This window comes from Chaetura pelagica, unplaced genomic scaffold (genome assembly GCF_000747805.2).
Source record: "Chaetura pelagica isolate M959 unplaced genomic scaffold, ChaPel_1.0 scaffold1645, whole genome shotgun sequence".
Taxonomy (NCBI): domain Eukaryota; kingdom Metazoa; phylum Chordata; class Aves; order Apodiformes; family Apodidae; genus Chaetura; species Chaetura pelagica.
In genome coordinates, this window is record NW_009953244.1 from 694 (window position 1) to 14,027 (window position 13,334).

A 13,334-nucleotide genomic window follows, 5' to 3' on the forward strand; every position below is an offset into this window, starting at 1 on the left:
GGCCCCGGCCCCGCGCCTCGGATCTCGGGCGGGTTTTCGTCCTTCCACTGCCTCGGGACCCACGGCCTGAGGGGAAACATACCTGCCTGTTTGAAGCGGGCAGTGTTACGGAACTCGCTTTTGCAGGGAGACGTGAGGAGTAAACGCCTGGCATGGACTACCTGCTGTATATTTTGCTAGTTATTTAGTCATAGCTGCTTGAGGGGACAACGAAAAATAGTTCCCTGAGGGGTTTCAGTTATGTTGTTACTGACCCAGCTTTTCTGCAGGAGAACCCAGAAGCTTTTAAAATGTAACATTTGCTATGAAATGGCACTCCATATGAGACAGGCTAGAAATACGGTTGTGCCCAAGTCGTGTGCCACACTGTTTAAAGCATTTAGAGGTTGTAGCATATCAGAAGGCCCATTTATTCTTACCCAAGCACTTACTGAATTTTGGAAAAGAACTGTACAGAGCTACTCAGCTCTGTTTCTTTATGTTACTTCTTGTTTACCTGTAATCATTGTACTGTCCAGGAATGTTGGATGATGTGACTGAGATCTGTCAGATTGGTCTTTTCACTAACAGTTGTGTATGCCCTTTGTGGTGTTTTGGGCTTTTTTAAGTTCTGATTCGTTTGGGGGGCTTTTTTAAGTAGCGTGCTGCTAAAAGGTGTAGGGCAGACTCCTTGTGAAGAAAAATGTCTTGCAGTAGAGAGAGAAAATGGTGGGGTTTGTGATGATTCTTAGTCATCTCTTATATGGGCCCTTTCTATGGATAATCCTGAAACTAAAAGTTAAAGACTGTGACCTTGAAATTGTATTTGTTCTTATAAGAGGGAAAACAAGATTTTACATGGTCACAGTTATCTTACAGTTATACTGGAAAGAGAAAACCTCAGTATTTTTATAAGTGTCATCACAACCAGTAGTTTCTTATTATTTCAGTTCTCTGAGAGTATTATGTCAGCACGGCTGCAGAACCATTACTCTTCTGTTGCATATGCCCTTCCAGGTGCAGCCTAAAGTGTTTTTTAATCTTTTACATCATTCAGCTGATTGTTGTTGCAAGGAGCAAAAGTAAATTGTGTTCAACAGCCTGGTCCAGAGAGATTAGAATGAATGTCCTTTTATCATCCATTCCTCCCAAGTCATCCATCATTGCTACTGAAGTTGGTTCCGTGCTTGGTCTTCCCAAATGTCTGGAATTTAGAGTACTTTTTTTTAGCTGGATGAACATGGAATTGCTGTTTGGTTCACTTTCTTGCACAGCTGCTGCCTGTGTGGATTTAAACTTGTGCTAGTAAATTTAATTGACTTGCTTGGGTACTAATATTAGTGAAGCTATGGTAATAGAGTGCATGGGAGCTGCAGGCCCCAACTGGAACCACAGATTAATATTAAGGCACCTATCCTATGCAGACCTCTTCATTTCCTTAGTTGCACCATTACCAGCATCAGCTAGTTTAAAACCAGTCAGCAGGTACTGATTATGCTCAAGAATACAAGATTTTAACATGGTGAAGTTGTTCTGACAGCTGCGGGATTGATGCACTGTTGCATATCTGAAGAAAGAAGGCAAGATACCTTCTGTGAACAGTGTTGTAGCCTGTGTCAAGTACTTGATGAGCTTGAAGCTTCTTAGGAACTACATGTACAGCATTTAATTACTTCTGTTTGTCTTGAAAGACTTCAGTGGAGAAATATTCATGGATCTAAATCTACCTTAGTAGTTACTCCTAAGAATCTGACTCCATATGCAGGCTGATAATTGAGGTAGTAAAGAATTATTTTCCTATTATGGGTTTTATAAGGATATAATAGTATTTCCCATTCTTTGTGAATATTCTAAACATTTAAAGGAAGGAATGAGTAGTTTCTGCAGTTTTACATGAGAACTTATTTACTGAACTCTGCAAATATTGTACCATTTTTATTAGTTACATTTTCCCTGAAAAGGTTCTCTAATCTGTGTAATTCTTGTCTTACATATAGTATTTTTCTGTAGCACACTCGTATAAAATGTTTTGGAGGAAGAAATCCCTCTTATGGTAACTGAAGTAATCTTCAGTAACTGTAGCATATATGTTGGAAAGGCCATCCATATATTTCCTCAGAAATTTCAGTGCACGTTTTCGTTTTGCATTCATTTGAAAATTATTTCAAATAAATTTTGCCTGCTTAATGCTCCTCTGTAGTTTCAGTGCAACTGCACTTTTCCTGCAATGTAAATGAAGTTACGTTTTTGAAAGGGGAGTGGAATATGTTTTATTTTTTAAATAAGTCTTGTAAGACAAAGTCATTTCAACTTTGACACTGATTTCGGTTTTCTTTTTTTTCTTCTTTTGTTCCAGAATGTGGATCATTATTGCAGCTGATTTTTGATGGGAAATATGAGGCAATATTTTCAAACTCAGCCATCCAGAATGTTTTCAGTGCATCTTCTGTGGTGGAGGAAGACATTGACAGTTACTTGGAGAGACAGATTCTAGCATACCTGGACTGTTCGGCAGACACCGATAATGTGGAAAGGTGGAAATGATTGTCTATTATATGGAACATTAATAGAGGCTGTGTTTGATTTCTACAAAATGCATTTTTAAAAATTTTGCAGTATGTTACATGGCCTCCAAAATTCTTGTTCTGAAACAAAACCAGAAAACAGATTTCTTGGGTTGTTTCCCCCACTCCCTTGGGGATTTGTTATCATTGTTCCTTTCACTGGATAGTATTGTGGTATGAGGGTTTGTTGAAAACACTGGCTTCATTTACAGTGATTACCTCTGAAGCTGCTGGTATAAAGAAGCTCACAAACATAAAATCATGCATCATTAAACAATTTGTTAACAGTTTTCTCTCTGAAATACTGCTTTACATTTATGTGATTACTCGAAGTACCATGTGAACTTACTGTCTGAGCAATGCCTGTATTTCTAAGTGATTCACAGTAAGGTTGTTCTGCTCTTCTTAATATGAAATGAGTAAATTACTACTCATGGATGCTATTAATTGATTAATTATTTTATTCACAAGACTTTCTCTGATAGATTCTCTCTAATTGTACTGTATATACTAATTCTTTTCTAACCAAAATCTCCCCTCTTTCAGTTTAAAGCCATTCCCCCTAATCCTGTTGCTAGAAGCCCTTGTAAAATGTCCCTCCCCAACTTTCCTGTAGCCCCTTCAGGTACTGATAGGCTGCTGTAAAGACTCCCTGAAGCCTTCTCTTCTCAAGGCTGAACAACCTCAACTCTCTCAGCCTGTCTTCATAGGAGATGTGGAAAAAAAACCACCACAAATCCAACACTTCAGCAGTTTGAACATACTGAAATCTATCATGCTAGAGAGATAATAGTAGCAGAAGTAGTATATATGTGTACTGATAGGATGAGGGGTAATAGTTTTAAGCTGGAAGAGAGGAGGTTTAAGTTAGACATTAGAAGAAATTCTTTAGTGTGAGGGTGGTGAGACACTGGAACAGGTTGCCCAGGGAGGCTGTGGATGTTCCCTCCCTGGAAGTGTTCAAGGCCGGCTTGGATAGGTCTTTGAGCAACCTGGTCTAGTGAGAGGTGTCCCTGCCCATGCAGGTGGGTTGGAACTCAATGATCTTTAAGGTCCCTTCCAACCCAAACTATTCTATGATATGATACAATTGTTTACTTTAAAAGGTGAGAGTGGGAAAAAGTTTAGCTGAAAGAGCAAAATTAAGAGAAGACAAAGGTAAAAGTAGTACAAATGCTTTTGGTATGACAGGTAAAAACCCAAGAGTTACCTAAAATTTCAGAGAGAAACAAATAGTTGGCAACTCAGTTGAGCTGAGATTTGTTCATGATCATAGTGTGTCAGACACTTAACATTTTCTAGTGTGGTACACAATACAATGCACTCCTGTTTTCTGATTTGGAATGTTAGAGGTTGTTCCTGGGCATTTTGTCTCTGCACTTTTTATTTTTTTTTCTTACTTGTGCTGTTGCTGTTAAATGTGCTGCTGAAGTTTAGATGGTAACATAATCTAGAGGAAGTTTTCAATATTGCTAGATTCTGTCATCTTGCAGTAGTTTATTCTGAATAATGCAGCAAGCAAAGAAGGATTAGTCAGGGCTTGAAATAGACAAAATACTGATCTTAATCTTTGCTTGAAGTACGTGTTGCTGCCTTTATGAACCATTCAGCTTTTTAAAAGATAATAATCTGTATCATGCACTCACTAATACTTCATATGCATCCTGTCATGATGATGTGTCTTCTGCTCCCTCTGTGAGCTTTTCTTTGCTTATATGCCACTTACGGGACTTTGCTGCTGTCCTGCTGCAGACGGCAAAGCAGTTTGTTCCTCAGATGCTTATACTCCAGCTCTTTGGTCTTTGAGGTTTTTCCTGTTCCCTGTGCAACTCTGGGCAGCATTAATAGCCCCCTTGCAAGAAGACAGGAAGGCAGATCTGCAATATTTTATTTGTCTTCAGTGACTTTCTAGCTTAAAATATGTTATTTAGTCATTTTTCCTACCTGCAGGGTCTGTGACCTGTGACTGCCTTATGGAAGGAATTAATGCAACTTTTGCACTCTGACCTTCCATTGCCTGTAGTGAAAATGTTTTTGTCTGTTTTTTTAATGGGTAAAAATGTCTTTTTCTGTTCAGTGATTCAAAGGAAGTGCAGCCAACTTCTAGGTTCTAGCTCAAAAAATTCCGTAAGACACTGATTTTCTTGTGACTTTCAGTAAATGGGGTAGGTTCAAATATACTCTTTTCTCCTTGAACAGAAAGTTGGAATTTTGGAGATTAAATAACTCAATGGCAGTTGAATTAATCAGAAAGTTGGATAATGTTAATCTTATTCTTTTAGCACAGTATAAGCACAATACAAAGTACACTTTTATAATAGTGTTAAAAGAACTCTTAAGGAGTTCCTTTTCTGAAGCTAAAAGTGAGCAGCTTGAGGGCAAAACAGCTCAAAATTTGGATCTAGACTGTAATTACTTTGGATATAGCCTGTAACTTTTTCCATTTTCAAATCCACAGTTCTGTAAGGAAAATATTTAACACTATTTTAAAACTTGCTGCAACTTTTCCTGTTTTCTGTTTGCTTCTCTCCTTCTGCTGCCCCAGACATTTTGTCATTATGGTACTTTTGAACTCTGTGGCTTAAAAATGAAGTCTGAAAGTATTCCTTACAATAAGCTTGTTGAATAGGAGCTTGTTTGGGGTTTTTTATTATTTTCCTTCTGTTGCTGCTCACTTCTTTGGTTAAAAGTTATCTTCTAAAAAGTATGTGTTTAGTATGTGTTTCCCATGTAGAGAGGGGATGCCTTTTTATTTTGTCCTGAGCTCTATGAGAAGGAGGTGCATTCATTGCCTGAAAACAATTTGATAGTAAAGGCTGGAAAGAAATAGTGCTGAAGACATAATGAAAAGATAAAATATTTTTATGAGCTTGTTTAAAAAGAGCTTTGAAGGTTTTATCACGTTAGGCTCCAAAACCTAAAGGAGCTACAAAATGAGCACTAACACTTGATTTTATTGACCAGGTGTTTGCTACTTCTGCCTTATTTAACATATAGATGAATACCAAACTTTCCAAAACAAATAAATACAATAAAGCTTGTTATGATTTCCCATCCAGAACACTCGAGGGTATTTCTGATATGTTTTGTGGGGCATCTGATGGTTGGTTAACTGATGTGCTATAAAATAAAAATGAATAAATTATTGCTGTTTCTATAGCTTGCTTTGCTGTATATGAATGGAAAAAAATATTGTGTGTAATTATTCTTTAACTTCTTTTATGTAGTTTCTGGCTTCACCAAAAAGAAACGCTCCCAAAATCAGAACCTGCAACCAAATTGCATCTTAAGCATGGTCTGGCAATTGAGTATTTTCTCACTTATATTTTGTTTGTAAATTCTAGCATTATATACAAATCCATTATTTTTTAATACATTATTCTCTATTATTCTTTTGAATTTAGCAATACTAGGTATAGCAGTATGAATATTACAGTAGAGTGTATATAAGCATATGATTTTACACCACAGATCACAGTTGTACTTGACTTGCAGTAAAGAATGTTTTAAAAAAAACCAAAAGTCAGTAAAATCTCCCATTCACATAGAGAAAGGAAGATAAAAAAATGGATGTATATGGACATATGTCTAAGTAAATATAGAAAATAAACTTTGTAGGCTACTACAGTAAGTAGGACACTAGCAGGGTACTTCCTTTGTTACTTTTCGGGCAGTACAGAAGAGCAAATTTCAGGCAGCCTTTGGGAGGTGTCCCTCAAGGCTCAGTTTTGGGGCCAGTCTTGTTCAGTATCTTTATCCAAGATCTGGATGAGAGGATTGAGTGCACCCTCAGTAAGTTTGCAGATGACACCAAATTGAGTGGGAATGTTGATCTACTTGATGGTGGGAAGGCTCTGCAGAGGGACCTGGACAGGCTGTATTGATGGGCCAAGGCCAATTGTATGAGATTCAATAAGGTCAAATGCTAGGTCCTGCACTTCAGTCACAACAACTCCAGGCAACACTACAGGCTTGGGGAAGAATGGCTGGAAAGTTGCCCAGCAGAAAAGGACCTGGAGCTGCTGGTTGACAGCTGGATGAGCATGAGCCAGCAATGTGGCCACAAAGGCCAATAGCATCCTGGCCTGCATCAGGAGTAGCATGGCCAGCAGGAGTAGGGAAGTGATTGTGACCCTGTACTTGGCACTGGTGAGGCTGCACCTTGAGTGCTGTGTTTAGTTCTGGGCCACTCACTTCAAGGACATTGAGGTGCTGGAGCATGTCCGGAGGAGAGCTACCAAGCTGGTGAAGGGTCTAGAGATCAAGTAACATGAGGAGCAGCTGAGGGAACTGAGGATGTTTAGTTTGGAGGAGAGGAGGTTGAGGGGAATCCTCATTGCCCTCTACAACTATCTGAAAGGAGATGTTAGGGAGGTGGGTGTTGGTCTCTTCTCCCAAGTAAATAACAGGAGGACCAGAGGAAATGGCCTGAAGTTGCAGCAGGGAAGGTTCAGATAGGATATTAGGCAGGATTTCTATACTGAAAGAACGGTCAGGCACTGGAACAGCCTGCCCAGGGAGGTGGTTGCGTCACCGTCCTTGGAGGCATTCAAGAAAGTTGTGGATGTGGCACTTCAGGGCATGCTCTAGTGGCTGAGGTTGTAGGGTTTGTTGCTGGTTTTTGTTTGTTTCTTTTCTGGTTTTTTTTGTTGGTGTTTTTCTGTTGATGGTTGGACTAGGTGATCTTGGAGGTCCTTTCCAACCATGACAATTGTGTAATTCTGTGATTTACAGGTCTGCGTTGTAAGTGTGAAGGGCAGTCAGGGAGATAGAATTAAATGTTTTCTTGGGGGGAAATAAAGGGACAGGCAAGGAAGGCTAGCATTTGCGGGGATTAGAGCTTGGATTTGACTTTCTGATACAGAGTGAGTGATAAGGAGACTGGAAGCTGGTCATGGATCTGAAAACGTGGCAAAAAAATAAATGGGTGATGATGAATTAGCCAGTGGAGGGACGGTGTATCAACCACAGTAATAGAATCAGTTTTCAGTGTTTCCACAGGCCTTCTGCATTGATATAACTGTGTGAAAACTTAAGGCAAGTTTGCCGGCCGTGTGTATTAATGTCAATGCTAAGTAAATAAAAATTATTACTAGTAATAATAGTGTAAGTGATAAAATAATGAAAATGAGTCTTCAGAAGACTAAGTGCATTTGCCAAATCACAGTGCAGAGATATTTGATTGTTCTGTGTGTTATCTTTCTGAAGCTTTAAAGCATAGTGTATCATGGGAAAATAATTAGAAAATGTATGTCTGTGGTTTTATATGTAATGGTAATAATTAAGTGTACAGTAACTGTTAATGCTTTGTGTTAGTGAATTATTTGGAAGTTTAATGGTATTTATATTTGCTGCTAGATAGTTACTAGCTGAATAATGACAGCCAGTAAATATTATGTTGTTCAAGAAGAACTCCTTATACCAGTCCTTGTTCTCTAACACTCCTGAAGACCCTGTTGCTGTGTTTTTGTTTATTTTCAGACAAGCATTCCCCACCCCTGCTTTTTATTGTTCTACATCTTTTGTCACATTCTTGCCCACCAGCCGCTTGTTTGTGTGTGGCTTTTCTATTTGACTTTTTTTTTAGGGATTTTATAACACTATCCTTTTGTTTCTGTTTGGAAGACTGCTTAAGTTCCTGTTTTACAGATTAAAAAAAAAAAAAAAAGACTGGGTTTTTCCAGTCCAGTTATGCTCCTTAACATACCAATTTTTATATAAACCCGACACAGTTAAAATGTTAACTTTTTGTAGATAGGAGGCATGTTATATATGTGACAGGGCACTTGTTGGCACTTGACTGATTATGATACAGTAAGGTTTTAAGTCATTAAGGAATAATAAAACAAACGAGAAGTTTATGTAAATCTAAAAGTCTACACCTGTAAAATGCCAGTTAATTCAGAGAGATGGTGCCCTGCCTTCTGTATACCAAATAGATTGTTTGCTACTGTGGGTACATAAAGAAAAAATATAACAATGTTAGGTGAACTTAGCTTTGTAGATACAGAAATTTTTGCCATACTTAGCTTCAGGAAAGAAATAGAACCTCTGAATTCCATTTTTATAATAAAAGATTATTATTTATATTAAAAAGTATCATTGAATGAGATTACATTTGCTGCTGAAGTATCTGAATCAACTTGGAAGTTATAGTTTTGAATTTTTTTATGTTCATTTAATTGTGAAAATAAGCAGCTGCATCGAAAGAAAAATCATCATGCTGTTGTGGAACATATGCTAATGCAGTATCTTTTTTCTGAAAATGCTGAGGATTAGATGTATCGTAAGAAAACATAACTGTGCAGTAGGCAAATATGGGATAATCTGCATCCTGTGCTAATCTTCTGATCTCTGGTAATTGCATACAGCATTAAATTTTGAAACATACAAATTAACTCTGCTTCCAAAATGTTTGTCATTAATTACAACCATTATAAGCAAACATATTTCCAAGACTTTTGGTTTCCTCTGTCCATTTTTGAATACTACATTCATTGTATCTTCCTAACAAGAGTGATTTTTAAAAAAAAAATTATTAAGGCTGAGGGGTTTGAGATAGTGTAGGAATTACCAGATCTCGTAGCCTTAATTAAAAATGTAATATGTTGCTAATTGCTTTTCTTATCTGTATTGCAGGCAGAGGCTGATGTTTCTACTTGGCATGGGCAGTTTGCAGCTCTTTGTTCAAAGCAATTGGACTGGGCCTCCCATTCAGTTAAAGCTTCAGGACTTTTTGCCACCTGCACTGTTAGAGAAATTCTGTGAGGTATACTTGGATTTTAATAATCTGTCTCTTTATCATCACTGCTTTTCACATGTGACCGCACGTCTGTGACGTGCAGTGCTAGAAGGAATTGCCTTGATAGTTGATCCTACTGGCTGCTATTGTGGAAGCATCTTCAGCTATATCAGTTTTATAAGCAGTGTCCTAAAAGTAGTTAGTCTGTTTCTCTACTTAAGAGATTTCCTGCAGGAGATGTGGGTTTTGGATGAGGAAGGTATGTTTATTATATGGGAGCATTCACCTGACAAGCATTTGCATTCAATAAACTTTTTATTTCTTTATTTTGGAATGTGTCCTTAGCTGGATCAAAGGAAGATATTTATAAATGGCTTAGAAATTTTCTCTCCTTAGTGTAACGTAGAAGCTTCCTGCCTTGCAAACAGCAGAATATCTGTCAGATAGTAAGAGAACAGTAGACTTGTTTCCTCAGTATCCTGCTAGGGTCATTGATGACACCAAGTGAATTGTTGTAGCATTTGTGCAAAAATGGTAATTCAAATAAAGCGTTTGGAAGAGGAGGGAAATGGAGGAAGTGAAACTGAGGACTGTCCATTTTTTTTACTTTGACACCTGTATCTATAACTAATCAACATCATACATTTTTTTAGTGAAATGCATATGTTGTTTATCATGGCTGTATCATGCTCCATCTCATGACTGTCCTGCTCCTGTGGTTTAGCACAGCTTCTTGAGCATTGATTTTTCTCATTGCTATGGTAAATTGCTATTTACCATGGCAATAAAACCTATGGTAAAATACTAATTACTGCAGCATGTCAGGGAAGGGCGTATCACTAGTCTCTGCTAATGCTAAGTCTTCAGGAGTTTGAATTTAGAATTTCACTGTGAATAAGCTATGGACCATGAGAAACATAAATGCTGTTAACTGTAGAATGAGTGGAAGTTTAGGTGTATGAAATTTTTTGCATAAAAACATCAAATCTGCATTGCATTATTCTATGCATTACTGCATTGCATGTTTTTGCAACAATTCTATAATTTCAGAATTCATGCCCTAGGTTCATTTGCAAGGTTGTATTTCTAAAGAACTCATTCAGATACAGTATTACTCCCCTTTATTTAAATAGATGGGTTTTGGTTTGGTTTAATTTTTATAGCTGACATGTTGTGTATATTGGCCTATTTTTTGCCCAATTTTTGACACTAGAAATTCAAATCTCATCTTCTGATGACTACATAAATGACAGGAAAAACAATGTACTTAAGAGCTCTTAAAATTTTATTTTAGTGTATGTGTGCAGACTGCAGTCTAACACAGAGATTGCAGCCCAAGATGGTAGTGAGAATTGCTGTCATTGATGGAGTTCACAGACCTGTAAAACACAATCTTAATAATTTCTATTAACCATCTCATTTCTTGTCTGTCTTAGTGGAAGACTGAGATAGTAATTGCCTGTTGAATAAGGGAATATGTCTTCTATTTAGCTTCTGTTATGTTTCTGCTGAGGGTGTGAATGTAATGCATTGGACCATGTTTTCTTCTGCAAAGGTGGTGTTCTAGAAACCAAATTGGCAAGAGATTGTAAAGGAAAACAGACTTGAACATACTTGATTTCTAATGAGTACTGCTCCAGACTTTGATATTGCTGCAAGGATTAGGTCTTTATGGATTCTGGCAGAAGTTGTTTACTTTTATTACTGCTATCTATATTACCTACTTCTGAAATGTTAGTGGACTTTTTTTCTCAACAGCACTAAGTATTTATCTGCTAAAATAAAATACCTCTTATTTATCTCTCTAATGTATTCAACATCTTAATTCAAAGGCTTCTGTATGTTTTGAGCCATCTTTATGTACTTAGTTTTCTTTCCAAGGATTCTTAACATTTAAATGCTCAGTAAAAATAGCCATCTTAATAAATGGATGTTTTTGTGCTTCAATTAATGCAGCTTTCCTATCTTCCATACACTGATGTTTGGAAAAAGTGGATTAAAAATATAGCTTTAACTTTCTGTATTTTTTTTTAATCTTCTATATTCTGTCATCAAGACTGATACAAGCCCTGTTTAAATAGACCTTTCATTTTTCAGGTTTTCAAACTAAAATAATCCTTCCCCTGTCAAGGTTAAAAAATTACATCTTCATGTTTCTTTTAGCCTGCTCTAAGTAATATAATTCACTTTGAGCCTTACAATGTCTCATTTATTTCAGGAATATTTTCAAAACTTACTCTTATTTTCAGAACACTTGATTGGGTAAGACTTAACTTTGTTTTCAGACTGTTTAACTGCTGCCATTTCTATCCTTTGGAAGTTTCATCTCTGAGTCAGTGGCATAGTTTCATTTCTGCTCCTAGATAGCTTCTGAATGCATCATTAATTTCTTATGAGTTTATTAAGACTGCATGAGACTATAACTAATTCCAGGAAGAAAAAATTAAATAGCTTCTTTTAGATGAGCTGCTAGTAGGGGCCTCCTGGATGTCTTCCATGAACAGTATTCATGAATATGTGTACATTATTATCCCATCCCCCAAATTGATTCCAGCCTTCTCTGTAAATTGCAGTTGTGTTCATGTACTCTGTTAGGATTTCTTTTTTATGTCTCAAAGAACTGACTTGTGCTTTTCTCTTTTGAGTCTGTACGTAAAGGTACTTCAATAATTTCTAAACAGAAAACCAGCTAGCACTTCAGTTATTAGGTGTCTTTTTGTTTTCTAAAATAGCTCTGAGACTTTACTGCAACAGTTAGTAGTCTGACTGATACTACACTGAGGTTTTTAATAAGCAGATTGTGCTAAAAGAAGATTTAAAAACCACTAGATTTCAGTTAATATGGATTAGCAGTCCTGGCTGTGAATTGCTGGATTATGACTAAAGCATTTTTAGTGAGCTAAGTGCTTATAATGAGTGGGATGTAGTAATGGGCTCTGTGCAATGTAAAGAACTGTCATTGTCTCTTTGCATGTAAGGGAATAAAAGGTACAGAACTATTGAAGCCTATTTATTCTGCCTTAAGTTTCAGAGTTTCTGAGTATTAGCTTATACAATCGAGTTTAGTATTTTCAGTAGATGAACTGGACAAAACTGTAGTAGGACTGATTAAGACCACTGATGACTGAAATGATGTTGTGAGGACAAGCTCCTTTTATATGTTGTCTGATTTCATATTCACAAGTAGGATATATTTGGCAACAGTGAGAAGCTCCATCTGGAAGAAGATTCCAATGTGTTGATTGATAATACATCTAAATTAACTGGTAGGAATCCTCCAAATGCATATATCAGCTTTTTGTAACTTCAAGGTTGATTCCAAATAACGAGTTTTGGAATGCATTTTGATAAGTCTTTTTTCTTATACTCCTAGTATTGCTTCTTTTAAGCACTATTTGATCCTTTTGCTGAAAGAGACCGAAATGTTAGCACACTTCTATTGGCACCAATAGCCGTGTTTATAATTCATAGGAAAAACACCAATGTACTTTGTAGTACTAATGTCTCAATTCCAGTATGATTCCTTAACTTTGTTGATTCAACCTGTTGGGAGTTCCAGTGACAAGCAAGATACAGGCTTTGAATATTTTGCAAATTTCACCCATTTGTGTGAAATATAAGAATGAATGATAAAATGCTAAATGTGGAGGCAAAATCTTGTAGCCAGAGATAATCTGCTAAAGTACCCTACAGTCTTGCCCTACATTCCCTTGCTATGAGTATATGAACAAAGGGAGGTTTTTAATGCAGCCACTTGGAAAATATTCCCTTAAAAATGGAGCAGTGTCATCCTCTTAGGGACTATGAACAAGAGCATTCATAGTAGTTGAGAGTACTCATAAGTCCTTCTACATGTAGCACTCTCAGGGCGTACTTGGTTTTGCTAGCTTACCTTTATCTTTGGTCTGCAACTCAGCTTTGCGTGAGCTACCTTTTGCTGGTTTGGATAGTAAAACTGAGCATAGACTTCACTGTAATCTCAGCAGAAAGCTGAGAAGAGAAGCACTTACAAACAAAACCAAATATTTATCCCCTAAAGTCTAGAGGAA

The 13,334-nt window shown here is 37.1% G+C and overlaps 1 protein-coding gene across 1 annotated transcript in view; it reads left to right on the forward strand.

The window, feature by feature from the left end:
- Window positions 1-2,335: 2,335 nt before the first annotated feature.
- Window positions 2,336-13,334, forward strand: part of LOC104388937 (tetratricopeptide repeat protein 27-like) — a gene marked incomplete at both ends in the record, with an annotated part of 57,107 nt that continues 46,108 nt past the window's right edge. The window contains 2 exons of the mRNA XM_009997868.1: window positions 2,336-2,513; window positions 9,183-9,312. Coding sequence (XP_009996170.1) covers window positions 2,336-2,513; window positions 9,183-9,312 — 308 coding nt within the window. The remainder of the gene's footprint in view (window positions 2,514-9,182; window positions 9,313-13,334) is intronic.